Genomic DNA, 27559 nt, shown 5'->3' on the forward strand with positions numbered 1-27559 from the left:
AAACATGACCATGTTGTGGATGTCTAAAGAAGTTGGAAGATCCAGGGCAGATAACAGAAGGGACTTCTTCACACAGTCCAGAGTTAAACTATGGAACAGGAGGCAGCGATGGCCACCAACCTAGATGGGCTTTAGAAGAAGATAAGACAAATTCATGGAAGAGAAGGCTATCAAGGCCTACTAGCCTTCACGGTCAGAGGCAGCACTGCTTTTGAGTAACAGTTGCTGGAAACTGCAGCAGGGAAGAGTGCTGCTCTCTTGTTCTCGAACCCTGCTTGCTGGTTAGCCACTTTGAGAAGACTAGGTGGGCCATTGAGCTGACCCAACAGATTCTTCTTTTGTTCTTGTGACAGTGAGCGTTCAGTTCTGATGGGATGCTTGTGAGGTCTGGTGCCGAATCTTACAGCCCTGGGTTTGACTTCCTATCCCTGTTCTGATTTTTGAACCCATGTGCCTTTGGGGTTTGAAAACCTGCAAAGCGTTTCTTTTTAAAGGCTGCCGTGCTCCAAAAGCCCTCCAGCACATTGTCATGGGATAGATTTGGGTCCTGGGATGGTGCTGGTGGGATTTGCTGCATTCTTGAAACAAACTAGAAGCTAGCTTTGAGAAAATGCCAGCTGGAATGAGGAGGCTGCTTCTTGTGCGCAATAATGACACAACTGGCGTTTTAAGGCTGTATCCTTGAAGGATTTCTTTAAAAGCCAACTTAAAATGATGTGGAGCATGCCCCCAGTGCTACAATCAGCCCAATTAAAGTTTCCATAGAATCAATAATAACGAGGGAACTTGTGGAAGAAACGCTTTTCCCTATCCTCTTTCTCTGTGCCACGTGTCGTTTTATTTTATATTGATGATATTCTTTCTCCTGGGGACACCCCCCAAAGTCCCCAAAACACGCTTGAAATTGTTAAGCCTTCTGGCCTCATTAACATGATGGTGCTTCTCATCAAGTAAGGAATTAAACAGATAACGTTACTGCGAAATGTTAACCGTTCAGCTGGAATCTCCCTGGAAAACCAAACCTTTTGCACTAATTGTGAACTGAAGAAATGGGAATTTGTCACAAATGTGCACTGCCTGTTGGATTTTGTGGAGACCCCCTCCCCATGTGTTGGCTGAACTGGCAATCTCCTTCCCATGGAGATACCAGCAGCATGAGTTCATTCGGAGATAGTCTGAGGACCACAGAGGCGTTATCTTGGCTTGAAAGCCTTCCGAACTCCACTTGGCTCCTTCGAGTCAGTTTTCACAGCTGAGTGAAACACCACAGAGCCCACCCTGCTCAGCCTGTTTTTAATCTGCCTGTGTGCCTGCGTTTCGGAAAGATTAAATTGGATGTCCAGGACTTTTAAAAGTCTTTCCCATGAACTCATTAATCTTGAAGTTGGTTGGGATGGAGGAAGAGAGGGAAGAGGGTGGCTGCTTTCACATAAATCTGTAGCCTGAAGATTAGACTCTCATAATACTAGAGATTGTGGACGTCCAGTGAAGATTTAGGACAGGTAAAAGGAAGTCCTTTTTCACACAGTGCATAGTTCAACTATGGAACTCCCTCCTGCAGGAATCAGTGATGGATCCGTTTAATTTCCACAGCTTATAACAATTGCTTTCTCCATTTGCCTCGAGTTAGACTGATTTTCACCCAGCAATTTAGCAAGGGGGGGGGGGAATCCATACCCCTGGGCCACCCCCAAACAATGCCCTGCCATACTCTCTTTCCTCTTTTCTGAAGCCAGGTGAAATTGTCTGCTAAGCTATAGATATGTTACACCAGGGACGTCCAACTCCCAAGAGGCTGCGATCTACTCACAGTGTAAAAAGACTGGCAGTGATCTACCCATTGTCTTCGGATGGATCAAAGCTGTTGGGCTATTTCTGGGAAGCCAAAGTTGTTCAGCTTTTTTTTAAGGAAGCAAATGAATGAAGGAAATGCAAAGTTTTATCTCTATGACTATGATATATGCAGCTAGCATCTATGTTACATTGTTACAAGTATATGAATGAAGGAAGGAAATGGAATATATGAATGAATGAAACTGAGTGAGCATTGTGATACACACAGAACATAATCAAAAGTCGATTATATAAAACACAGTTTAGGGTCCTGAATCCACAGTCAAATAGTGGACCTTAATCTGATGGTCAACTTTTTGGCTAGGAACCAAATGTTGCTGAGCTTTTTTGGGAAAGGCAAAGTTGTTCAGCTTTTCTTAGGGAGCCAGAGTGGTTGAACTTTTTTAATGAAACAGTAGTTGTTGAGATTTTGATTTTTTAAAAAACTTTTTATTTTTTCGGGGAAGGAGATCCCTGAGAGACCAGAGATCTACCAGGAACACCCCGCGATCTACCAATAGATCGTGATCTACCTGTTGGAGGTGCCTGTGTTACACAATGCGATTTATAAACTCTAGCTATATAAACTTCATTGATTCATCAAAATATTGGGAGTAAGAAGGTCCAGCTGCTTAAATTCTGTGTAACATGAAGGCGAGGACTGGCTGGGAGGGACAGAATAAAGAACTATAGAACCATAGAATTGTACAATTCGAAGGCCACCTTGCCCAACCCCCTGCAGTGCAGGAATACTTACGAGGTGTTTAATAAACTGATCCTGAGCACAGCTTGGGCCCCAGGATACAGTCTAAAGTGCACCTAGGAGACTACCACCTTGCGGAAACTAATCAGGTCTGATCAGTACCTGGAAGGGAGACTGTTCAGTGAATATATCTGCATTCTCTTGTGTTCCATTGATGGCAGAAAGGCAGGATATTGATGTAAGGAAATGTATTACAAAAATGAAAAGAACATGCTTGACATAACTTCATTTATTTATAAAAATATTTGCATGCCGCTGTGTCATAAAATATAAATACTGTATAAGCAGTTTGCAGCAATAAAAACAAACAAACAAAATACAGTAAAACCATAAAAGTTAAAAGCAGATATCAATTTACTATTGTGGATGGATGTATACTTAATTGCCTGGATTGGCTCGGCGAAATAGAAAGGTTTTCCGCAAGTGCTTAAAGACGGCACGGAAAGTTGAGTTGGCTAAATTCAGCATCTAAAAAGTGCCCCTGTTTCAGCTGTGTAGCATTTCATTTTGAATATATTTTGGAACAGGCAGATCTAAAATCTTTATATCTGAATGTTATTCCTTGTGCACCAATTTTATCCATAGCGAGTTGGCTTTCCCTCAGCAGAGATGTTGTGTTCTGCTGTTTCAGGGAGCAGATCCGTCAAGGCTTGGAGGAGCTCCAGAAGGTCTTGCCAGGAGGAGACACGTACATGCACGAAGGCTTCGAGAGGGTAAATCGCAAACCGCATCAGTGTGACACTTGCTCCCAATCACACTGTTGGTGGGCAGCGGGTGGATCAGGCCTGAAACATTGCTGTTTCCAAACATGACCCCTTATTCTTCCCACGTTCTTCTTTATGGTTCTGGTGGTCATTTTTGTTTCTCTTTCAGGCAAGTGAGCAAATTTACCATGAAAATGTTCAAGGTAAGAATGAGGTTGGGGGTCACTAAATGGAAGCCTAGGACTTGCCGATCAGAAGGTTGGCGGTTTGAATCCCCAGGACGGGGTGAGCTCCCATTGCTCAGTCCCAGCTCCTGCCAACCTAGCAGTTCAAAAGCACGTCAAAGTGCAAGTAGATAAATAGGTACCGCTCTGACGGGAAGGTAAACAGCGTTTCCGTGCACTGCTCTGGTTCACCAGAAGTGGCTTTGTCATGCCGGCTCCCTCAGCCAATAAAGCGCTGCAACCCCAGAGTCGTCCGCGACTGGACCTAAAGGTCAGGGGCTCCTTTACCTTTACCTTAAATGGAAGTTGCTTTATTGTCCTGTAAGTGATGGACGGATGGTACCTGCCTCTTCTGCTGCCCTACCTGTGGAAAATGTCAGGTTTAGATCCCTACCCTTGAACTGACTTGCTCAAAAAGGGAACCTAAAGAACTGAGGCCAACAGCAGTAACAAGTCTCCAGGCCTTATTGACATATTAAAAGCCAACCTATTGCTGGGTCTAGTTATGGGATCAGCCTGAGAGTTCTTAAGCAACTGGAATGTGGATCTGTGATTTGTCCCTAAGGTCAGCTTTTATACCTGAGGACTGGGAAGGGCTTGTTCTGAGTTTACTCACAGTTCAAGACTCAGTCCCCAAAACGGTGTTTGATGACCTAGAGCAGGCATAGGCAAACTCGGCCTTCCAGATGTTTTTTGAGACTACAGTTCCCATCATCCCTGACCACTGGTCCTATTAGCTAGGGATGATGGGAATTGTAGTCCCAAAACATCTAGAGGGCCGAGTTTGCCTATGCCTGACCTCGAGTTTAAAATGGAGGAGCAGCCAAACAAGAGTGTAGGAAGAATTTCTGCTTAAGTGGGGTCCCAGATAATGAGAAAGAGTGGGTTTCTTACTGAATAACTAGCATTAACTTGGGGTTTCCACTTTCGATCCAGGAACTGAGCAGGCAGCACAGGAGTCCTGGCCAGAGATACTGCACTAATAAACTGACCTGAGATATTCGTGATTTGATTTGAATATTATCACGTTAAGGAGTTGGTTTTTAAAGCCCTTCACAATTTGAGAACTGAAGTCTGGCAAAGTAAGTTTTAGATGGCCCCAATCCCTTTGGGTGCTACTTTTTTTCAACTGCTTTCCTCAACTGCCCCAGAAAGCGGCTGAACCCAAGACTAGCAGAGTATCTAAACTGATTTTTCATTCTCTCCAGCAATGTGGCAATTAAAAAAAAAATCTGCTCTTGGGTCTTTTTTGGGGGGAGAGCACTCTAACCATAAGGTATTTTAAAGAGGCTGTTAATTACTGGGGCTTTTGCTTTTTTCTCCCTTGCAGGTAGAAGTCTTGCGATTATATTTAGCTTTGACAAGTGCAAAATGTCATCTTTAGCATGTAATCCTTGATTTCAGAGGCCTCTCAGATTTATTGCAAGGAGCTGCCGGCAACCATCCAAATTACCTTTAATTGGTTCTGCTTCATGATGGTTGTGTGCTTTTCGGGTGATACCGATGACAAGTCTGGGCCGGGCTTAAGAGCGAGATAACAATCTCCTTGGGAGAAGAATGCATTTTGGCAGGCCGTGCTGCAATCTAGATGATAATATGCTTGGCTCTTCTACTTTACAAGCAATTCTGTCATAGTGGGGCCAGCTCCCAACTAGGTCCAGGGTTCATGAACCTTCCAGAGCATCATTTGCACCCGGGGCCAAACTCTACAGGGTGGAGGGCACAGCAGCAACCATTGATTCGTTCTTTATTATTTATAGCATTTATATCCCACCTTTTTCTCCAAAGAGCTCAAGATGGTGAACGTGGTTCGCCCCCTCCTCATTTAAACCCACAACAGCCCTGTGAGGCTGTGGAGCGATATTGTGACTGGCTCCAGGGCCACCTAGTGAGATACAACATAACTGAGTGGGGATTTGAACCCTGGTCTCCCAGGCCCTAGTCCAACACCTTAACCACTATGCCACACTGGCTCTGGCATGGCTCCAACTCTCACCCTAAAAGGTAAAGGTAAAGGGACCCCTGACCATTAGGTCAAGTTATGACTGACTCTGGGGTTGCTGTGCTCATCTCGCTTTATGGCCAAGGGAGCCGGCATACAACTTCCAGGTCATGTGGCCAGCACGACTAAGCCACTTCTGGTGAACCAGAGCAGCGCACGGAAACACCGTTTACCTTCCCACCGAAGCGATACCTATTTATCTACTTGCACTTTGACGTGCTTTCAAACTGCTAGGTGGGCAGGAGCAGGGACCGAGCAACGGGAGCTCACCCCATCGCAAGGATTCGAACCACCGACCTTCTGATCAGCAAGTCCTAGGCTCTGTGGTTTAACCCACAGCGCCACCTGCGTCCTCACCCTACTATAGGACAAAGGTGGGCTGACTCACAGAGCATGAGTCACTGATAAGTTTTAGAAAGCATGAGTGTGTGCTCACAGTCGTTCCACTGATCTGTGCTTCTGAATATGCCCTCTTGCTTATGGGCATCAGAAGTATCTTTCTGGGTTAAGCCCAAGGTCAGCCTCGTCCAGTGTCCTTACCATCAATGTCAGCAGTGAGCTACCAGGTTGCCCAGTAGACTCTGACTTTCCTTCTGGCCACCCATGGCAGAACTGTTAGAATTCCTGCTCCATGGTTGCAGTCATGGGATTGTTGTCTATCACATGATGGTGTGTGTTTTCATTCCACAGAGTGGGAAGTGACGGAGACAGGATGTTTGTGTTACTGTGTTCCGTGAAGTGGGACTCTTGTACTTTGTTCTCTCTCTTTGCTTTCTGATGCTAGAGAGAGGGGGAGCCACGTTGCAGTGCTCCGTGTGTGTTTATATGTAAATAAAGTAGATTAGCCAAAATGCTGAGTTGCTGAGGTCTGTTATGCAAGCTGCGAAGACTCTGCAGATCCCTAAGTGTGCCTTCAATTGTTTGGCATCGGTCACTGTGATGTTCGGGCAGAAGAAAGCTTATGAAGCTCCCAAACGATTGACCAGGAGGGAGGGAACATACCAGTCGGGCATGTGTCTCTGCCAGAGTCTTACTCGAGTGTAGGCTGAACTCCTAACAAGAACTTGTCTCATGGCATGCTGACGTCACACTCTTATGCATTACCTTCTTCGTAATTGACTGACAGTGACAGAAGGTGGGGAAATGCAGGATGTGGACCCCTGGCAGAGCATAAGGGTCAGTCCCTGCCACCTTCAGGTAGGCCTGGCTAATATTCCTGATTGAAGCCCCGGAGAGGCACTGTCAACTAGTGTGGACAATACTGAGCCAGCTGGATCTCTTTGCATGCCAAAGATCCCATCTTCCGTCCCTGGCATCTGCAGGCAGAGCTGGAAAAGCCTCTCTGTCTGAAATCCTGAAGAGCAGCTGCTGCCACTCCGCGTAGACAGCTCTGAGCTGGAAGGACCAGTGATCTGACCTGGGAGAAGGCAGCTCCCTGTGTTACTGTCATGTCATGGCACGAGGCACATCCTGTTAGATGTCACGGATGGGATGGAGGAGCCAGATTCTGTGGCTTGTTCTGGAGGCAGCTGCACGTTTGCTGCCATGCTTGGTTTGGTCCTTGGGCAGAAACATGTGATGCTATGTTTAAGTTAACACCTAAGGCAGGCATAGGCAAACTCGGCCCTCCAGGTGTTTTGAGACTACAATTCCCACCATCCCTGACCTCTGGTCCTGTTAGCTAGGGATGATGGGAGTTATAGTCCCAAAACATCGGGAGGGCCAAGTTTGCCTATGCCTGGCTTAAGGTGTAAACGGTAGCTGTGCCGAAGAGGCATTTGGAAGAATCTGTAATGTACAGGGATGTATCAGAGACCCACAACAGACTGTGCCCCCTTGCTGTGTGTTTGCTTGGTTGCAAATCCAAGTCTGTTGCTATATACTGTTCAGTAATGGTTGGAAAGGCACAGATACCAGCCGCAATTCTTCTGTTGTAGCCTGAACAGCACAATAATGCTGTAGAGCAAGTCTGACTAGAGAAGAAGCAGGACAAAAGTTTAATGTACATGCTCCATGAGCTACAACGGCACTCTTAGAACACCTGCTAACACTGGTGAAAGAACCAGCCATTGCTTAGCCAAACTTACCTTTTGCGCCACACTTTCTAGGCAGAGATCCGTGCTTTAAAACTCCATGCCCAAGTGCTTTTTTTTTTTTGCACCAGAGTTTTCCCTCCTGCATTTCAGGGGGTTGGACTAGATGACCATCAGAGGTCCCTTCCGACTTCACAGTTCTGTGATTCTATGATTCCATGCATCCACATGCCGTTTGATAATGCTCCACTTCATCTCCTCACTCACCATATTAATGGAACGGCTTTCCTCTCTTCAGGTTATAGGACGGCGAGTGTCATCATTGCACTGACAGACGGAGAGCTTCACGAAGACCTTTTCTTCTATGCAGAAAGAGAGGTAAATGGGATGGGTTGAAAATCAATGGGAAGATGAGGGGGTGGGCGCCTGGCTCCCCATACCTGCCTGTTCAGTCAAAGGTGGGTTTTGTCAGCAGGAATTTTTTTTGTCTTGCCTTCAGTGAAACTATGTGAGCCAAATAACCTGCTTATGTGGGTCATGTATGGTTCTTGAATATATGGAGCCTATATTTCTTCTGATCACGAACAGAAGACCTTGCCCTTTCTCCCTACTAATGCCAACCTGCCTTCACAAACCAATGCGAGTGGCGCTGTGGCCTCTTGGGCTTGCCAATCAGAAGGTTGGCAGTTTGAATCCGCACAACGGGGTGAGCTGTTGCTCTGTCCCAGCTCCTGCCTACCTAGCAGTTCGAAAGCATGCCAGTGCAAGTAGATAAATAGGTACCACTCTGGCGGGAAGGTAAACGGTGTTTCCGTGCACTCTGGTTTCTGTCATGCTGTTTGTTGTGCCAGAAGCGGTTTAGTCATGGTGTCCACAAGACCCAGAAAGCTGTTTGTGGACAAACGCCAGCTCCCTTGGCCTGAAAGCGAGATGAGCACCGCAACCCCATAGTTGCCTTTGACTGGACTTAACCGTCCATGGGTCCTTTACCTTTAACCTGTACACACCAAATTTTAGGGAGCACAGCTTCCGCATCAGAGGCAAGGCAGTCTGGACAGGTGCGATTCCTGGCCTCTTCTATAGACGTCAAGCTCTTTGCCTGACCAGCCTTGCTGTGGAGAAGCAGGGAGTGGTATATGCTGGCTGTTCAGTTCTGTGGTCATGGCACTTGCCATTTCACAGAGGAAGGGTTGAGACTGAGCGACCGATCCCAGTACACCCATCTTTTAGAAACCCTCATACTAAAATACTCCTCCCATCACGATGCAAGGTTGCTGCAGACAGCTTCTCAAGCGCATCTCCCTGTGCTTGCAAGAGATTGCATAAGTGAACCTGTATGGTTGGGTGTCAGCAAAACCAAGTGTCCACGAGGAAATTGAGGGGCCACCATGTAAACAGCAGAAGCAGCCCAGAGGGGTTTCTCCTACCCAGTCCATAGCCACATCTCAGCTGGGATTTGAAAGTTCAAATTCATCCCATCCAAACCACATGTAGCATTTGACCCATCTGTCTAGACCACACTGGCTTCCACTGACCGCCTCCAAGAATCAGCCTGGCTTACCAACACCCAGTTTCATCCAAAACCCTGTTCTTAGCCATGTTCCTTTACAACCCCTATTCTTATTTAAAAACCCAAGAAAAGGCACAGCCTTTATCTCCCTTCTCCGTGCAGATGAAAAACCAACATTTTATCTCTCTCCAGGTTTTTCAGAAAAGCAAATAACCCCTTTCTTTGAGACAACTCGTTCATTAATCTTGTTTTGCCTCAGGAGACAGTGAGCTATCAGGTTCTGTGAGGCCGATGGCATATCTTTGCACCCATAAAGATCATGTTTTGCCTGTCTGACTCTGTCTGCCTGGTGATCAAAACTGGCATGTGTTTTAAGCAAGCCTGACAGCAAGACTTTTGATTCCTTTCTGGAGACTCAGGCAGACAAGGGGAACTTTGTCCAGACAAGCTGGAAGCCACAGACTGACAGTTCAGAGGTCTGTCTCATAGATAGATGCATGTGACAAAATGACTGCAGAGTTCACCTAAAATTGCACCTCATTTGGGGAAAGAATAAGAAAATGGAAACAGATCTGTTAGCTTTTCTATGTGCAGGGCCCTTGGCAACCATCAAGGAGTAGGAACAGGATCTGACCCCCAAATGAGAGGTCCCTTGATGTGGAGCGTTGTGAGACCATCATGCCATGTGTCTCCCTGGTGCGATTTTAAAATTTACAGTAGTGCCCCGCAAGACGAACGCCTCGCAAGACAAAAAACTCGCTAGACGAAAGGTTTTTTCGTCCGCGATTTGCCTCGCAAGACGAATTCCCCTATGGGCTTGCTTCGCAAAACGAAGCTTGCCCCGGGGACAGCGGGTCTTCTCTTTTGAAGCAAGGGGCTGCGGGGAGATAGCGATCTCCCTGCAGCCCCTTGCTTCAGAAGAGGTCCGGGGGAAGCGGGGAAGCGAAGCGCTTCGCTTCCCCGCTTCCCCCGGACCTCTTCTGAAGCAAGGGGCTGGGGGGAGATAGCGATCTCCCTGCAGCCCCTTGCTGCAAAAGACGTCGGGGGAAGCGGGGAAGCGAAGCGCTTCGCTTCCCCGCTTCCCCCGGACCTCTTCTGAAGCAAGGGGCTGGGGGGAGATAGCGATCTCCCTGCAGCCCCTTGCTGCAAAAGACGTCGGATGAAGCGGGGAAGCGAAGCGCTTCGCTTCCCCGCTTCCCCCGGACCTCTTCTGAAGCAAGGGGATGGGGGGAGATAGCGATCTCCCTGCAGCCCCTTGCTGCAAAAGACGTCGGATGAAGCGGGGAAGCGAAGCGCTTCGCTTCCCCGCTTCCCCCGGACCTCTTCTGAAGCAAGGGGCTGGGGGGAGATAGCGATCTCCCTGCAGCCCCTTGCTGCAAAAGACGTCGGGGGAAGTGGGGAAGCGAAGCGCTTCGCTTCCCCGCTTCCCCCGGACCTCTTCTGAAGCTGTTCCGAAGTGGGGCGGGGGCGGGGTCACCTGCCCCAGCCGCCCCACTTCGGAAAGCTGTTCCAGGAACAGCTCCATAGGAACCTCCATAGGCGCCCGTCACCTCTCCAGCCAGGAGAGCGCGCGCGGGGCTAAACCAGCCCCCCGCGACCCTCTCCCAGCTGGAGAAGTGACGCGCGTCTATGGCAGGAGCCTCCATAGGCGCCCGTCACCTCTCCAGCCGGGAGAGCGCGCGCGGGGCTAAACCAGCCCCCCGCGACCCTCTCCCAGCTGGAGAAGTGACGCGTGACTATGGCAGCAGCCTCTGAAGGATGCACCGAAGCCTGGCGTGGGGGGGGGGGCGGAGAGACCTTCTCCCCGCGCCAGCCTTCGGATGGCTGTCCTGAAGACTTGGGGTGGGAGAAGGGTTTTCCTTCCCACCGCCAACATTCAGAATGCTGTTCTGAATGTTGGCGGTGGGGAGGAAAAACCCTCCTCCCACGCAAGCCCCGGGAACAGAGGGAAAGCGCTGTGCGCCTTCCCCTCTGTTCCCGTACCTGTCCTGAAGGCTTGCGGTGCGGAGAAAAGCCCTTCTCCGCACCGCCAGCCTGGCAAGCGGTTTCCCTAGGAACGCATTAATTGATTTTCAATGCATTCCTATGGGAAACCGTGCTTCGCAAGACGAAAAATTCGCTAGACGACAAAAATTGCGGAACGAATTAATTTCGTCTTGCGGGGCACCACTGTAAATTGAAAAGTAGCATGTAAGTTTTCTTAAAAACTAAGAGAGCTGGCTTGGCACCCATCCTGTGCCATCTGTTTGGAATCAAGCCCAGGTGTCCTGAAAGAAAGGGCAGGTAGGAGATCAGAGTGTGGGAGGGGCTGAGAGAAAAACCACATTTGAGCTTCATAAAGGTAAAGGTAAAGGGACCCCTGACCATTAGGTCCAGTCGTGGCCGACTCTGGGGTTGCGGCGCTCATCTCACTTTAGTGGCCGAGGAAGCCGGCATACAGCTTCCGGGTCATGTGGCTAGCATGACTAAGCCGCTTCTGGCAAACCAGAGCAGCGCACAGAAACGCCGTTTACCTTCCCGCTGGAGCGGTACCTATTTATCTACTTGCACTTGACATGCTTTCAAACTGCTAGGTTGGCAGGAGCAGGGACTGAGCAACGGGAGCTCACCCTGTTGCGGGGATTCGAACCGCCAACCTTCTGATCGGCAAGACCTAGGCTCTGTGGTTTAACCCACAGTGCCACCCGCGTCCCATCGAGCTTCATACATTCAGCCATTTATTACATTTATATCCCAGCTATCCTCCAGGGAGCCCAAAGGTGGCCTGCATACAGTGCCCCACCCTCACAACAAACAGGCAAGGTAGGTTAGGCTGAGAGGCAGTGGCTGCCCCAAGGTCACCTGGTGAGCAGAGGCCCTTGTCTCTCCCCAGTCCTAGCCCAGCACTCTTAACCACTACACCAGGCTAGCTCTTAAATCCACTAGCTCCTAATCCACTTTCCCCTCCATTCGGGTTAGACTGGCATAGTCCACACCCACATGAATTTGCACATGAGGACTCTTTCCTGTTCATGCCAGGAGTTAAAAGAGTCCATCCCCTGAATTCTGCTAGAGTTTCAAACTGTCTTCAAAAGCAGTAATCTTTCATGTTGCAGTAATCCAACCTAGAGGTCACCTGAGCATGGATGGCTGAACCCAGGTTATCCTCATTCACTTGATGGGTGGTCCCATATTTTAGGGTCATCCGGACTTCCTTTGGTGTTAGATTTCTAGGCACATGTCTGCACTTCTTGCCCAAGCATAGATGTGTTCGGCTTGTTGTTGTTTTTGTTCCAGTGCTTTCCCTGGGAAAACCTCCATTTCACTGCTGAATCAGAGCAAATACTACTAGTACTAATTAATAATAATTAATAATAATAATAATTAATAATTTATTATTATTTATACCCTGCCCATCTGGCTGGGTTTCCCCAGCCACTCTGGGCAGCTTTCAGCAAAATATTAAAATACAATAATTCATCAAATATTAAAAGCTTCCCTAAACAGAGCTGCCTTCAGATGTCTTCTAAAAGTCAGATACAGTGGTACTTTGGGTTACATACACTTCAGGTTACAGACTCCACTAACCCAGAAATAATACCTCAGGTTAAGAACTTTGCTTCAGGATGAGAACGGAAATCGTGCTCTGGTGGTGCAGCGGCAGCGGGAGGCCCCATTAGTTAAAGTGGTGCTTCAGGTTAAGAACAGACCTCCAGAACAAATTAAATTCTTAACCCGAGGTACCACTGTAGTGGTTTATTTCCTTAACATCTGGTGGGAGGGCGGTTCCACAGGGCAGGTGCCACTGCCGAGAAGGCCCTCTGCCTGGTTCCCTGTAACTTGGCTTCTCGCAGCGAGGGAACCGCCAGAAGGACCTCAGCGCTGGACCTCAGTGTCTGGGCTGAACGATGGGGGGTGGAGACGGTATACAGGACCAAGGCCGTTTAGGGCTTTAAAGGTCAGCACCAGCACTTTGAATTGTGCCCAGAAACGTCCTCGGGAAATCAGTGGAAAATCCAATTGCCATTTGCTCCAATTCAGTGGTAAAACACAGGACCTCTGATCCCTCAGGCAGTGCTGAATGGCCATGAAGGGCAAATGCATCTTTGGCAATCAGGCCACAGACTGCGGTATCTATTCCTAGTCAGAGAAAGCAGCCTGGCCAAACCAATCCCAATTCCTCAGTAACAGGATAAGACAACTGGATGTACTCCATGCACAACGTCCCCCTCCCTGGATTTGATTTTATTTCTTTTGCAGTGGGTGGAGTTGGGAGTTCAGGCCAGTGGTTGTCATAACTGGGAGACCACCCTCCTCCCTGCATGAATGTTGCAACAAACCACCCCCCTGCTGTTTAAACACACAAAAGGAAGCAAAAGCTTTAGAGTAGCTGAGCCAGGTTTTTCGGAGCTTTAAGAGGGAGCTTGGGACGCAGGTGGCGCTGTGGTCTAAACCACAGAGCCTAGGGCTTGCCGATTGGAAGGCTGGTGGTTCGAATCCCCGCGACGGGGCGAGCTCCCGTTGCTCAGTCCCTGCTCCTGCCAACCTAGCAGTTCGAAAGCACGTCAAACTGCAAGTAGATAAATAGGTACAGTGGTGCCTCGCAAGACGAAAAGAATCCGTTCTGTGATTCTCTTCGTCTAGCGGGTTTTTTTGTCTTGCGAAGCAAGCCCATTGATGGATTAGAGGATTAGTGCTATTAGCGCTTTTAGCGGCTTTTAGCGGCTTTTAGCGGCTTTTAGCGGCTTATCTGCTGATCGGATCAGCTGATAAGCGGCTTAGCGGCTTAGAAAAAGGGGGGAAGGGGGAAAAAACCAGCAGGAACTGGCAAGACATTGTCATCTTGCGAAGCAAGCCCATAGGAAATTCGTTTTGCGAAGCACCTCCAAAACGGAAAACTCTTTCGTCTAGCGAGTTTTCCGTCTTGCGAGGCATTCGTCTTGCGGGGCACCACTGTACTGCTCCAGCGGGAAGGTAAACGGCATTTCCGTGCGCTGCTCTGGTTTCACCAGAGGTGGCTTAGTCATGCTGGTCACATGACCCGGAAGCTGTCTGCGGTCAAAGGCCGGCTCCCTCGGCCTATAAAGCGAGATGAGCGCTGCAACCCCAGAGTCATTTGTAACTGGGCTTAATTGTCAGGGGTCCTCTATTGCTTTGAGAGGGAGCTTAGCAGGCAAAAGAGTCAGTGATACAGAGCAGTTATTTCTCCAGTACATCCCAGGTCAGAGTGACATGTCATTAGTTGGGTAGTCTCCAGTGCGTTGTTTTATTGACTCTTAACAGGATTTTGATAGTTGAATCGGGCTGATCTGCTCAAGGGCGAGAGAGATGCTGTATATCAGGCAGCCTGATGAAATGCGATGCTGTGATGGTGTGAAGTTGGATTTGTTCTGACCAGAAGCTGGAGGGAATTATTAACTGGAATGGAAATGTGAAGGTGGTGGTGAGGTTTCCCTCACATCCCCAGTAAAAGTAGAATTTTGAGCCTTGAACACCCAAATGGAAAGATTCCTTTTGTGGAATGAAAATTAAGGTAGTCCAGCAATAAAAATGAGTGATGATAATAAAACTCGGGCGGAAATAAATTTGCATTTGCAAGAAACAGGTCCACTAGCTAGATCTGAATTCCCCGCCCCCCCCCCTTCTTCTTTTGTCTCTTATTTCAATTACACTGTTTTTGTTTGTTATTATTCTGGCCCTGATTTTTTGTTATGTTATCATTTGTTTTATGAAAAGTCAGCTTGGGATCCTCTTCTGGGACTGAAAGGGGGCATATAAATTTTCTTCTAAAACAAAATACATCAGTTCTGAGAGCATAGCATTCATCCTTAATAATTCAAATGTTATCAGTTAAAGTTCAGGAGGTGACTGGCTTCTGTATCTGCTCTCTGGTGAGCCAGGGCCTGGAAGCATATTCTTGCTTTGGAAGCTCCTGGGCAAATGGATCAGGTCCAGCTTACTGGTTGGCAGTGGGCAGCCCAGTGTGATGTAGTGGTTAGTGTTATGTACTGAAGTTCTCACCCTGGGCCAGCAGGGGAATACTGTAGATAGTTATGCAAATGAAGGATCGAAAGTGACGTTCAGTGATTGGATAGTTTTAGAAAATGGCAACAGTTACATTGTTCTGGAGCTCTATATAAGCAGGCTGACTGAGCTCCTCAGCTCAGTTCTGTTCCAGCTTACAAATAAAGAGCTGCTTTGGAAGAATCGCTGTGTCGTCTGATATGTCTACCCACCACTTAACAGTTAGAGTGCTGGGCTAGGAACTAGGAGGGACCAGGATTCAAATCCCCACCCAGCCATGAAATTCACTGGGTGATCTTGAGCTACTCACTCACTCTCAGCCTAGCCCACCTCTGGGGAGAAGCTGCAGTATGTATGCACCTTGAGCTCCTTGGAATATAAATGTAAAGGTGGAATATAAATGAAAAATGATATGGCGATGGCAGAAGCACCAGTCAAAAGGCTGGACTCCTCTGGGCCTGCCATTTTCATTTGGGAAAACTAAAGCTCAATACCTCCCTGTTGGCTATCATGGGAAAACTTATTTTCCCCTTTTGACAGAAGTGGATGAAATTTGAAGGAAATATCTCTTTTCAATGTCTCAATTTCCTATAACTTTAAGACTCTCTCTTTTCCCTACTGGTGAACTTGTAGACAGACTTGTTAGGCGTTGGCAGGTAAAATGGCTGGATGGTTGAGTGGGTGGGTAGGAGTTAGTCATCACTTCTTTAAGCTCAAACCTGAAGGCAGCCACAAAGTCAAGCCATGAAAACCATGTTCACATGATTCCGTCTTTAATCTGTGTCAGTAATTATCTATTCTTGATTCTCTTGCTCAAGGCAAACCGATCCCGTGACCTTGGGGCAACTGTGTACTGCGTTGGTGTGAAAGATTTCAATGAAACACAGGTAAGTTCCCAATATACCAGATTTGCACAAAACAGCAGTTTGTGTGTGTGAACTCCATCTTTTATAGGAACATTTTGTAAGAATGCCAGCAGCACCTGCACTTTGGAACTCCCTGCCTATTGAGATCAAGCAGACGCCTTCGCTGTAATGTTTTTGGCGCCTGCTAAAAACATTATTGTTTAGACGAGCCTACAAGATGTTTCAAAAGTTAACACAAGTTTAATCTTTTGTGAGCCTATTGCTATTTCAACTTTTTGCAGCTTTAATATTATTGTTGTTCATTTTTCTTGGTGATAAGTTTATTCTTTCATCTTTTTTGTAAACTGAGGTTGGGTTTTTTCCACAGTCAAGTGATGAATAAACTTTATGACATAAATAAGAGAGCCAGTGCTGCTTATGGCATGTTTGCTCAGTTCCACACCTACATTCTCCACATATGCTAATGTTATAATTTTTTTTAGGTCTTATAAATATATAATAAATGTTCGCAAATGTACCAAGCAAACACATATATAAATATATAAACCACATGTCTAAAAACCACAGGAAAAGTCCTAAAGCCATTTTGACTCTTTCAGTCAACTCAAATATTTCTCTACAAGGTCGAAGGAAATGCAGAAACCTCCCCATTGTCTCTGTCCTCACAAATCTTGCCTTAAGGGCACATTTAAGGTATGAATAGGGTGAGCCTGTGACCTGGCTCAGGAATTAAGTATTATCATTACAAAAGGATGACCAGGTCAAGTGACCATTAACAGGTAACCTGGCAGACAGGGTAAAAACAACGCACTCAGATTTCTGTTGTAGACCGCCTTTTCTGTGATGTAGCTATGTATGATGTTTCTGGGGGGTGGTCTTGGACTCCAAGGTGGGCAATTTAAAATGTCAATATAAGGGCAGGCACACCTTTGTTCTGGGTCCTCCTCCTCTCTCCAGCGTGTGGGGGAGCACCCTGTTGCAACAGTTAATAAAGATCAGGCTTACTAGCTGCTTTGCTTCTCAATAGTCTCTGGTTGACCTCTGTTATTTTCTCCTACCGATAGAGAACCTACGAAAGGACTCTATATGGGCTCTTGGGTACCCATAAGGGAAAAGGAGCAGTTTTATTACTTATAACACTAACCATCCTCAAATACCCGAAGGGCTGTAACATTTAAGATGGAACAAGCTTGTTTTCTGCTGCTCCAGAGGGGAGGACCCAAACCAGCTGATTCAAATCACAAGAAAGGAGCTTCCAAGTAAATATTAGGAAGAGCTTTCTGACAGTAAAGGCCGTTAGACAGTAAAGGCAGTAAAGGAACAAGAAGGTGGTGGACTCTCCTTTGTTGGAGGTTTTTAAACAGAGGTTGGATGGCCAGCTCTCAATGAGCCTTTTAGCTGTGGCTCCTTTAGCAGGGGGTAGATGACCCTTGGGGATCCCTTCCAATTCCAAGAGACTATAAAACAAAAACAAGGCATTTTATGTTTTCGAAGGGGCCGCAAATCCTGCTAAAGCCGATTGTGGGACAAAAGAAATCACAGTGCATTGGCCACTGGCACGTTAAAAGCAAACACATGAAAACCACCGTTGCCTGTTAGCCACAGCCCCTGGGTTGCTTGGCCAAGACTTTGCGTTCAAGTCCTCCTTATGACATTGTTTGCTGGCTGCTGACACGTTTGACCCTTTTTGTTGCTGTTCCAGCTGGCACGGATCGCTGACAGCAAGGATCACGTCTTCCCCGTGAATGATGGCTTCGAAGCTCTCCAGGGAATCATTGACTCCGTAAGTATCACTTACCATTGTGTTCATTTTACGACTCTTGTAAAATCACCAGTGTTGTTGCCAGAAACCAGGCATCTATCACTATCCTGACATCCGAGGGCCTCCTCTTCTGTAGTAGCAGGAATGGAACTGAAGGGCTGGACCTGGGTGGGGGGTGGGAATGGGCTTGGATGATGGGCAGGAGATGCCAGAGGCTTGTTTACGGTCAGCAAGTACAAAGCGTGGAGAGGCTTTTGCCAAGAGGTCAATGTTTGGGCAAGATGTCTGTGCCTCCCCCGGGGGAAGTGGCAGGTTCGCTGTTGCAGATGAAGTGCTCCAGTCAGGCTGCAGGGTTGCAAATGCTTCCATTTGGAGTGGGGGCCAGTGGCAGGCAGCGCAATCCTAAGCAAGCCAGCGCGCTGAGTGCCTCATAGGATTGCAGCCTTAACTGTGCAAGTGGCGCGATTGAGGTTGTTTCAACCATGATTTAGATCTGTTCTTAGTCTGTGCTTGCGAAGGTGAAGCATGCATGAACAATGGAGCCGGTCAGAAAATTACTGTATTTTTCGCTCTATAAGACGCACCAGACCACAAGACGCACCTAGTTTTTGGAGGAGGAAAACAAGAAAAAAAATATTCTGAATCTCAGAAGCCAGAACAGCAAGAGGGATTGCTGCACAGTGAAAGCAGCAATCCCTCTTGCTGTTCTGGCTTCTGGGATAGCTGCGCAGCCTGCATTCGCTCCATAAGACGCACACACATTTCCCCTTACTTTCTAGGAGGGAAAAAGTGAGTCTTATACAGCAAAAAATACGGTAAATGCAAAAGGGAGCATCGGATCAATTTGTTTGAATAAGGGAATGTGGTTTTTGTTTCTGGCTGGTAGCCTACGAAAAATGTGTGAAACATGGTTGGAACAACATGCAACAACCAGGAACCACATGCATATAATGACGTCTGCCTGAAGCGCCACCAAGAGCTGGTTTCACATGCCAAACGTCATACTCCCACAGATGTGCCCTAGCGCCTTTGAGTGGATTTATTTTCACAGCATCAAGGTGTGGATTTCCCAGTTCAGTTGCACAGAAAGGGCAGGTAGACATGAGCCAGGGCTAAACGGACGTATCAAGGGATTGCAAACAACTAGTGTGGCGTGTTTGAGCCACAAATGCACTCCCTTCGAAGAGCCTGCCTTCTTGCAAGGCAAGCATTGCAAATTCGGTTTCTAAGCAGATAAGGTAACAAACACCCCAGGCTGCGGCAAGGAAAAGCAAGGCAATAAAACCCTTTAGCAAATTCCTTCACACTTCCTCAAAGACCTTTTGGCTTGCTTTTACAACATGCCTTCCCAACATGGTTTTAACACTTAAAACAAAAACAAAAAAAACTGCCTATCCATCAGTCTGTACAGATGGATGACCTCCTGCCATGGATTCTTCAGCTGCGATTCCTTGCATCATGGGGGTTGGACTAGATGACCCTTGGTGTCCCTTCGAACTCTACAATTCTATGTTTCTGTACATCAGTATGTTTATCCGGTACATGAGCCTACCTTATTGCAAGGCAAATTGGATCTTGGCCCTCCTCTTCTCTTTCCTAACGTTTGTTTCCAAATTGGACGGGAAGCACCAAACGATGTTGGATCATCAGGTATTGTGAGATTGTAAGAGAGATTTCGTTTGCAGGCTTTCATTCCTTTTGCAGCTGTTCTTAATGGGTTCCAGAAGCAGTTGCCTCTGTGTGTGTGTGTGTGTGTGTGTGTGTACACACATGTGAAAAATCTGGGCAGAGCTGATTATCTGAGCACTTTCTGGGCTCCTCCCAACCTTACTAGCAGCAATCAGGTTACCCAAAGGTCGCTGTGAAATGATAAAATCTCATAATGGAGGGATCATGTATGTGTGGTGCAGGCATGGCAAGGAATAGCATTCTATGCGTTGAGGAAAAGCTGTACGTTTCCCCATAAATTGGTTGATTATATCTTTCTGGGCGGTCAGAATCTCAGCACAAGGGATCCGTGGGTGGAGAAGCACAGGAAATAACAGGCAGAGCAGCAGCAGCAAATTGTGGTGCTGGGAGTGGGGGCCAAAACCAGCCCGACGAAAGAGAGGGAGCGTCTGGCAGGGGCTTCATAGGAGCTGCTCCCCTGAAAGAGCTGCTTTCAATGCAGAAAGTAGAAGGAGGGAGACATTCATATGGAGTGTGGTGCAGTGAAATGGTTAGGGTGTTGGATTGGGACCTGGGACATGAAACTCACTGGGTGTGACCCTGGGCCAGTCACTGCCTCTCGGCCTAACCCACCTCCTAGGGTTGTTGTGGGGCTAAAATGGGGAGAAGTACCGTATTTTTCACTCCATAAGATGCCCCTGACGATAAGGCACACCTAGTTTTTAGAGGAGGAAAACGAGGAAAAAAATATTCTGAATGAAGCAGTGGGTGTATGATTTTTGTGGTTCATGCTGTGGCCACAGACATGATATGTGATTTGACGGTGAGTTTGGGGTAGCCCAATGCAAAAATCCTGAGAATCTATGTGCAGCCTCCTTTATTGCTAGCGCCCCTTATCTCCCTCCTGATCACTTGCCGATCAGCTGCTCAGCGGCTTCATTTCAACACACCCTTCTGTCTTTCTGCGATCTGTTTTTCGCCCCAGGGCAATTCGTCTCCAGGGACCACGCATTCGCTCCATAAGACACACAGACATCTCCCCTTACTATTTAGGAGTGCATCTTATGGAGCGAAAAATACAGTATGTACACCGCCTAATAAATAAATAAATAGAATAAAGTGTGAAATCAATCCCCCTGGCACCCTTGGGTGCATGCTAGATTATATTTATTTATTTTATTGTTATACTGCATTTCTATTCCACCGTTTTCTTCAGTGAGCTCAAGGTGGGGTTCATTGTCGTCCCCCACCCCATCTCATTTAATCCCCACAACAATCCTGCAAGGTCGCTTAAGCTGAGGGCTACATTGACTGGCCCAAGGGAACCCAGTGAGCTTCATGGCTTAATGGGGATTTAAACCCTGGTCTCTCGCATCCTAGTCCAACACTCTGACCGCTACACCACACTGGCTGATCACTATACCTCACATTGAGGGCCAAGCTGGCACCGAGGGCAACCCCGAGAGAGCCAGCGTGGGGCAGTGGTTAGAATCCTGAGCTAGGGTCTGGACGACCAGGGTTCAAATCCCCACTCAGCCGTGAAGCTCACAGGGTGACCTTGTGCCAGTCACTCACCTCGCTGGGTTGGTTTGGACCTAACCCACCTCACAGGGTTGTTGTGGGGATTAAAGGAGGAGGAAGAGTAGACCCATGCACACCACCTTTAAGTCTTCTGCAGAAAAAGGCAGGATATGAATGCAATTAATAAACAAACACCCAGCAGATCCCTGCAGTCTGCGAGGGAGTTTCTCCTGCAAGTTGGAAAGATCTCAGTTGCCTGCTCCATAGTAACTCAGAGGAGCAGGGCCTTTAGTGTGGCTGCCCCTATTCTGTCCCTGTCCAGATTTGACAGGCACCCACCACCCACACTTTCCAGAAACAGTTGAAGACATTTTTGCTTCCATAAGCTTTCCCGGGGGCCTTCTTGGTAGTGGCACCCTCCCTGTGGAACGCCCTCCCACCAGATGTCAAAGAGAACAACAACTACCAGACTTTTAGAAGACATCTGAAGGCAGCCCTGTTTCGGGAAGCTTTTAATGTTTGATGTATCACAGTATTTTAATATTCTTTTGGAAGCCGCCCAGAGTGGCTGGGGAAACCCAGCCAGATGGGCGGGGTATAAATAATAAATTATTATTATTATTATTATTATTATTATTATTATTATTATTATTATTATTATTATTATTATTATTATTATTAATGGGTCTTTCCCATGTCTGCCCACTTGTCTGGGTTTTAGTCCTGTTTTAAATGTGTTTGTTGTTTTCTGTGTTTCTGTTTTAAATTATCTGATATGTAAATCACCTTGATGTGGTGGTTTTAGAAGACAACTAATAAATTAACTGTCATCACTGTCACCATGGAAACCTAAGACCACTAGGGACAAACCATCATTTTTAATTCCAAATGAGCTGAGCCATAGACCAGCTGTGTCCAACCATGGATTTTGTAGGGGTTTTTCTTCCTCTTCCTTATAGACCACTGTGGCCACCTTTGTTTCTCATGTCAGCTTGAAGAATAGCTTTTAAGGATGTTTTAAGCTTTGCTTCCGGTACCGTCTTCCTCTTATTCCTTTTGCCTCTCACCAAAGAAGTTTTGTGGGTTTTGGCTGTTGATACAAAACAGAACAGAAAACATCCACGGTGGTTTGGAAGGTGATGGATCAATTAGCTGTAATAATGAATAAATGCAACTCAGCCTTTGTTCTTGGAGACTGAATGGCAAGGAGGAGTTTGGAGGAGGGTTGCTTTGTTGTGAACTGGCACCCTGCTCTTGCTTCTCTCGTGGTTCATCTGCACATTCTTACAAAATAATTTCATGCCCCATAAGTGTCCTGTCGACCCCTCACAAAAGGAATCAGGCCTGCCAAAGGCTGCCCTCCTGAAACATCCCCACACACTCCCCACGGCAGAGAGGAGAGCAGGGAGACAGGTTTTATGAGGCCTTTGTCTTGCTTCGCTCTGAGGCAATTTTCTTTGCGGCTTTCAAGAGGGAATTTTTGCAGATCAGGACACGAGTTCAGGAAAAGGCCTCAATCGTGGGCTTGTCAGACCGCTTGGAAATTCTTGATTCGTTCTGAAAAGACTTTAAACGGTGAAGCACCGAAAGGGTTGTTTGTATTCTTTAATTATTTCATAAAGTTTATATACCGCCGGATTGTAAGAAAAAGGAAAACGTCAAAGTGGTTTATGAAAACATAAAACAGTAAAATCAAGAAAAATTTGGAATCCTAATGTTGAAACATACAAAAGTCGAAATCCTAAAACAGATTAAAATCACCTCAACTTTCTGAGTGTCTGTCGAAACAATAATGCTTTTAGAATATTTTTAGCAGGCTTTTAGAATATTTTTAGAGTACAGAGAAGGCGCCTGCTTGATCTCAATAGGCAGGGAGTTCCAAAGTGTCGGTGCTGCCACACTAAGCACTGATTTCCATTCTCTGGGAGAGATCTGGGGAGTCTCCATGAGCAGCTCAGGTTTCGTTTCCTCAGAGTTATAATAATAATAAATAATAATAATAAATTTTTATTTATACCCTGCCCTTCCCGGTTCAGAAAACCGGGCTCAGGGCGGTTAACGACAAATTTAAAACACTTAATTGATGGAACAGAAAACAGCATAAAATACAGTATAAAACATGAATAACAATAAATTTTCAATAATCAATTGGGGGGGGGGAATCCATCCAATAAACATTAGATGATCACCAGGGCTAGCTGGCTAAATTGAAGGTGTTGAAGGTGACTGGAGATTGTGGTGTCTTTTTTGAGATATATATATTTACACATATATACAGGCTGAGCTGAAGATGGAAGGGCTTCCCACGTCCACACCCCAACTTATTTTGGGTTTCCAGTCGCCACCCCACCCCACAAGGCCATCGCTTTGGAGAAACCAGGGTCCACATCTCCACTCACTGGGGGACCTTGGGGGCCGGTGGCTGACTCTCAGCCTAACCCACCTCACAGGGTTGTTGTGGGGATTAAACACAGAGGGAGAGAACCTTGAGCTCCTTGGATAGAAAGTTGGGGTACAAATGCATTAAATAAATAAATAGTGAGCCGTGGTAGGACTCCATGCCATGGAGAGTCACTGCTGGCATGGCGTGAGGCCCACCAGACCTGTTATGTACTGAAGTTCTCACCCTGGGCCAGCAGGGGGATACTGTAGATAGTTATGCAAATAAGGGATCGAAAGTGATGTTCAGTGATTGGATAGTTTTAGAAAGATGTTACAGTTAAGTTGTACTGGAGCTCTATATAAGCAAGCTGACCGAACCCTTCAGTTCAGTTCTGTCCTGGCCTGTGAATAAACAAGAGCTGTTTGAAGAATCGCTGTGTCGTCTGATATGTTCACCCACAACTTAACAAGACCGAATGCAGGATACCAACCTCAGACAGTCAAAAGAGCGAAAGAGTTTCATCAAGCCTCCAACATGGCCGGTGGGTTGCATTTTGGCTGGCGGGCTGCTGGTTGTTTAGACCCTGCAGCACTTATTTCCACAGCTCTGTTTACAGTTCTCTTGCTGCAAAACAATGTTTGGAAATAAGTTTTTTTTTCCCCTACCCCCTTCCCACCCCTGAGGTTTTCAGCTTGGATAAAGCTTAGTGATGCTCAGGCTATGTAAATAAAATTAAATGCTCGCTGCGTGTAATCATCAACAGATTTCATGGGGCCGTGACTCACCCCAAGGATATACAGTCAGTACACAGAGACAAAGTGAAGATCGCGAAGGATGGATGAGCCAAGCTGCCATTTTCTAAACTTCCGTATCCGTTCTAAATAAAAGCTCTGCATCCATTTTCATCTTATTTGACTGTCTAGTTCCGCTTCAGAGACTTGGGGGAAATGGCGCGATGTCATTAAAACAGCAAAATGTTAAATCAGATCAGTGTATCAGAATCATTGATATGCACTAGGGGTATTTATTTATTTATTGCATCTATGTGTCACCTTTTCCTCCAAGGAGCTCGAGATGACATACATGGTTCTCCCTAGGGCTTTTTTTCAGCCAGAATTCAGTTCTGGCCTCTCTCAGGTTGCCATTCTAAGGGAATAAGGGATGGAGGTGTTTATGGGGAGTTCCAGCACCCCTTTTTCTAGAAAAATAGCATTGGTTTGCCCCCACCTTGTGTAATCCCCACAACAACCCGACAAGGTAGGCAAGGCAGTATCTGGCCCCCAGCAGATTTGAACCTTGGTCTCTCTCTAGTAGTCCAACCCTCTAATCACTAGCATGGCCCCCAATATTCACTTTGTGTCTGTGCTTTAAAAAAAAAAAATCTAATCCTTTTGTTCTGTGTTCCCTCTGCCTCAGTCTGTGATTTGGGTTCTGAGCAAAATGAAGCTCACATTCACTCTTATGAGGAGTTTTTAAATGGCTATATCCCCCACACACCCATTTTGGCAGAAGTGAATGAAATTGGCAGGCACAGGATCCTCCTCAGAGTGGATTAAGCCTGGCAAATTGCAGGTCTGGGGGCTTTTGTGGGAGAGGGTTTCCATTCCCCTCCTAATCCCTATTATGACAATATTCTCATTACAGACCAAGCAAAGCTCCAAAATCCCCAGCAGTTTCATTTTTAGATGGGTGGAAGCAGGGTTTTCTCTCTTATTCTTTATCATCTTAAAATAACCAAGAGAGGAGTGAATGGTGTATAACATTTTTTCATATATTTAAAATATTGGCATTTGTGCCTTCTGCCTTTGTTTCCCAAGGCTCTGGTTCGCCTTGGAAGTGGATGCTCAATCCGAGGAGCTTTCATGCCAAGCCTGCTTATGACATCTTAAGCGATGCCCAACTGCCGAGCGAACGAACAACTTCAGTCAATTCTGAAAATGTAGAATTTCGATGTTTAAAAAGCTGGTTTTTCTTCTCAAATTTCGGGTTATAAAATGGGAGATCTGGGCAATTTGCCTCCAAACTGAAAGCATGCTCTGAATTTTGAAATCTAAAATTCAAAGTCCTGATTAAGACCTATAAAACCGTATGCAGCTTAGGTCCAGGCTATCTGAAAGATTGTATTCCCTCATCCGGACCTGCCTGGGTTTTCAGATCTTCAGGGGAGACCCTTCTTTTGGTCCTGCCACCCACCCTCTCAGGCACACTTGGTAGGGACAGGGCCTTCTCGGTGGCTGCTCCCAGACTCTGGAACTCCCTCCCTGGAGAAGCCAGACTGGCTCCCTGCTGGCTCTCCTTCTGCCGGCAGGGGAAGCCTTTCCTTTTCCAGCAAGCATTGGGAAACTGACTGATTCTGAGGAAAGAGCTGGCACTGTAATGTTTTTATTGTTATCTGTGTTTTTAATGGATCATGTCAATATTATTCAATTTCTATCAGTGTTTAATTACATTTTAATGATTGCCCTTTCTATGTTTTTAGCTTTTTCTGTTTTATCTGTGTGAGCCACCTTGAGTCCCAGACTGGGGGAAAGTCAGCATATAAATAAATAGGATAATTTTGAAATCTAAAATTCAACATTTGAATCTAGAAGCTTTTATGCTTACATACAAAAGTATGAATTTTGGATATTGTGATGAAGATTAGTGGTCTCTTTTTTTCCCCTTTCAGTTTTGCACTCTTTTATCACTAGTCTAATTTCCAGAAATGCTTCCTTATTCTCTCTCTCCCTCCCTCTTTCTCTCTCTTATCTCTGGCAGTTCCTGCTTACCTCTAGACACTACCTCTGCTCTCCTCTTCCAAGCTTCACTTTTATTCCTGAGGTGTCAGTTGCTTAGAAGAATCTGCTTCTCTTCGGTTCCTGAATCCCTGGTATTTGTATGAGCCCCGAAACCTCTTTTCAACAATCTATGCAGGCTTTTAAAGAGCCCGTGGTTCCATCTTCATCTCTTTTGCAGGCAGGTGTGAAAGCAGTGTGCTAGAAATGGACAATTTCCCCATGCTGAAATATCTCTGATTTTTTAACACGGAATTTATTTGAGCTTCTCCCCCACCCTGCCAAAAATCAAGGGGGCCTAGATAACTTTCCCCAGCCAAAATAGGGACCCCACTCTGGTCCTCGCCATCCCACACCTGCAGCCTTTCCCCAGGCATACTTACGCATCCGTCAATTTGGGCTTCTCCAGTTTCTAATGTTTCCAGTCTTACATTAAGTTTACCGCATATCAGCGAAAGTTTGCCATTTTTTAAAAAATCCTCATGAAAAATTGTTAGCATTTTGATGCAGATTGCTTCCAATATGCACATTTTTGCATGTGGTTTTCCTTATTATAAGGGATGCGGGTGGCCCTGTGGTCTAAACCACGGAGCCTAGGAATTGCCGATCAGAAGGTTGGCGGTTCGAATCCCCGCGATGGGGTGAGCTCCCATTGTTCGGTCGCTACTCCTGCCAACCTAGCAGTTCGAAAGCACGTCAAAGTGCAAGTAGATAAATAGGTACCACTCCGGCGGGAAGGTAAACGGCGTTTCCATGCGCTGCTCTGGTTCGCCAGAAGCGGCTTAGTCATGCTGGCCACATGACCCAGAAGCTGTCTGCAGACAAACGCCAGCTCCCTCGGCCTATAGAGCGAGATGAGCGCCGCAACCCCAGAGTTGTCCGCGACTGGACCTAACAGTCAGGGGTACCTTTACCTTTCCTTATTATACTACAGTGGTACCTCGGATTACATACGCTTCAGGTTACATACACTTCAGGTTACAGACTCCGCTAACCCAGAAATAGTACCTCGGGTTAAGAACTTTTCTTCAGTATGAGAACAGAAATCGTGCTCCGGCGGCACAGCGACAGCTGGAGACCCATTAGCTAAAGTGGTGCTTCAGGTTAAGAACAGTTTCAGGTCAAGAACAGACCTCCGGAATGAATTAAGTACTTAACCTGTGGTACCACTGTACATATGTGTGAGTTGTAGCCACATATATGCATCCATAGGCAAAATTTCCCCTAATGTACACATTTGGGGGTTTGAGAGTTGCAGTGCTGGTGTCGGAGAAGTTAAAAAAGAAGAAGTACGTTTTAGTTTGGTATTGTTATACTATGACCCTTGCTCCAACAGGAGGCAGTGATGGGCGCCAGCCTGAATGGCTTTAAAAGAGGATTGGACAAGTTCTCGGAAGAGAGGGCTATCAATGGCTGCAGCCATGATGGCTAGGCTCTGCCTCCACATCTGGAGACAGCAATGGCTCTGAATAGCAGTTGTTAGAAACCACACGAGGGGAGAGGGCTCTTGTGG

The 27559-nt window shown here is 46.6% G+C and overlaps 1 protein-coding gene across 2 annotated transcripts in view; it reads left to right on the forward strand.

The window, feature by feature from the left end:
* Nucleotides 1–27559, forward strand: part of ANTXR1 (ANTXR cell adhesion molecule 1) — a 204533-nt gene that overhangs the window by 18500 nt on the left and 158474 nt on the right. For both annotated transcript variants that reach the window (XR_014010299.1, XM_081203097.1), the window contains exons 4-8: nucleotides 3228–3309; nucleotides 3470–3503; nucleotides 7858–7937; nucleotides 15891–15959; nucleotides 17641–17721. Coding sequence is in view for 1 of the 2 variants with exons in the window: in XM_081203097.1 (XP_081059223.1) it covers nucleotides 3228–3309; nucleotides 3470–3503; nucleotides 7858–7937; nucleotides 15891–15959; nucleotides 17641–17721 (346 nt within the window). In the remaining variant the exon portion in view is untranslated. The remainder of the gene's footprint in view (nucleotides 1–3227; nucleotides 3310–3469; nucleotides 3504–7857; nucleotides 7938–15890; nucleotides 15960–17640; nucleotides 17722–27559) is intronic.

Source organism: Podarcis bocagei, assembly GCF_964188305.1.
Source record: "Podarcis bocagei genome assembly, chromosome: 7".
NCBI lineage: Eukaryota > Metazoa > Chordata > Lepidosauria > Squamata > Lacertidae > Podarcis > Podarcis bocagei.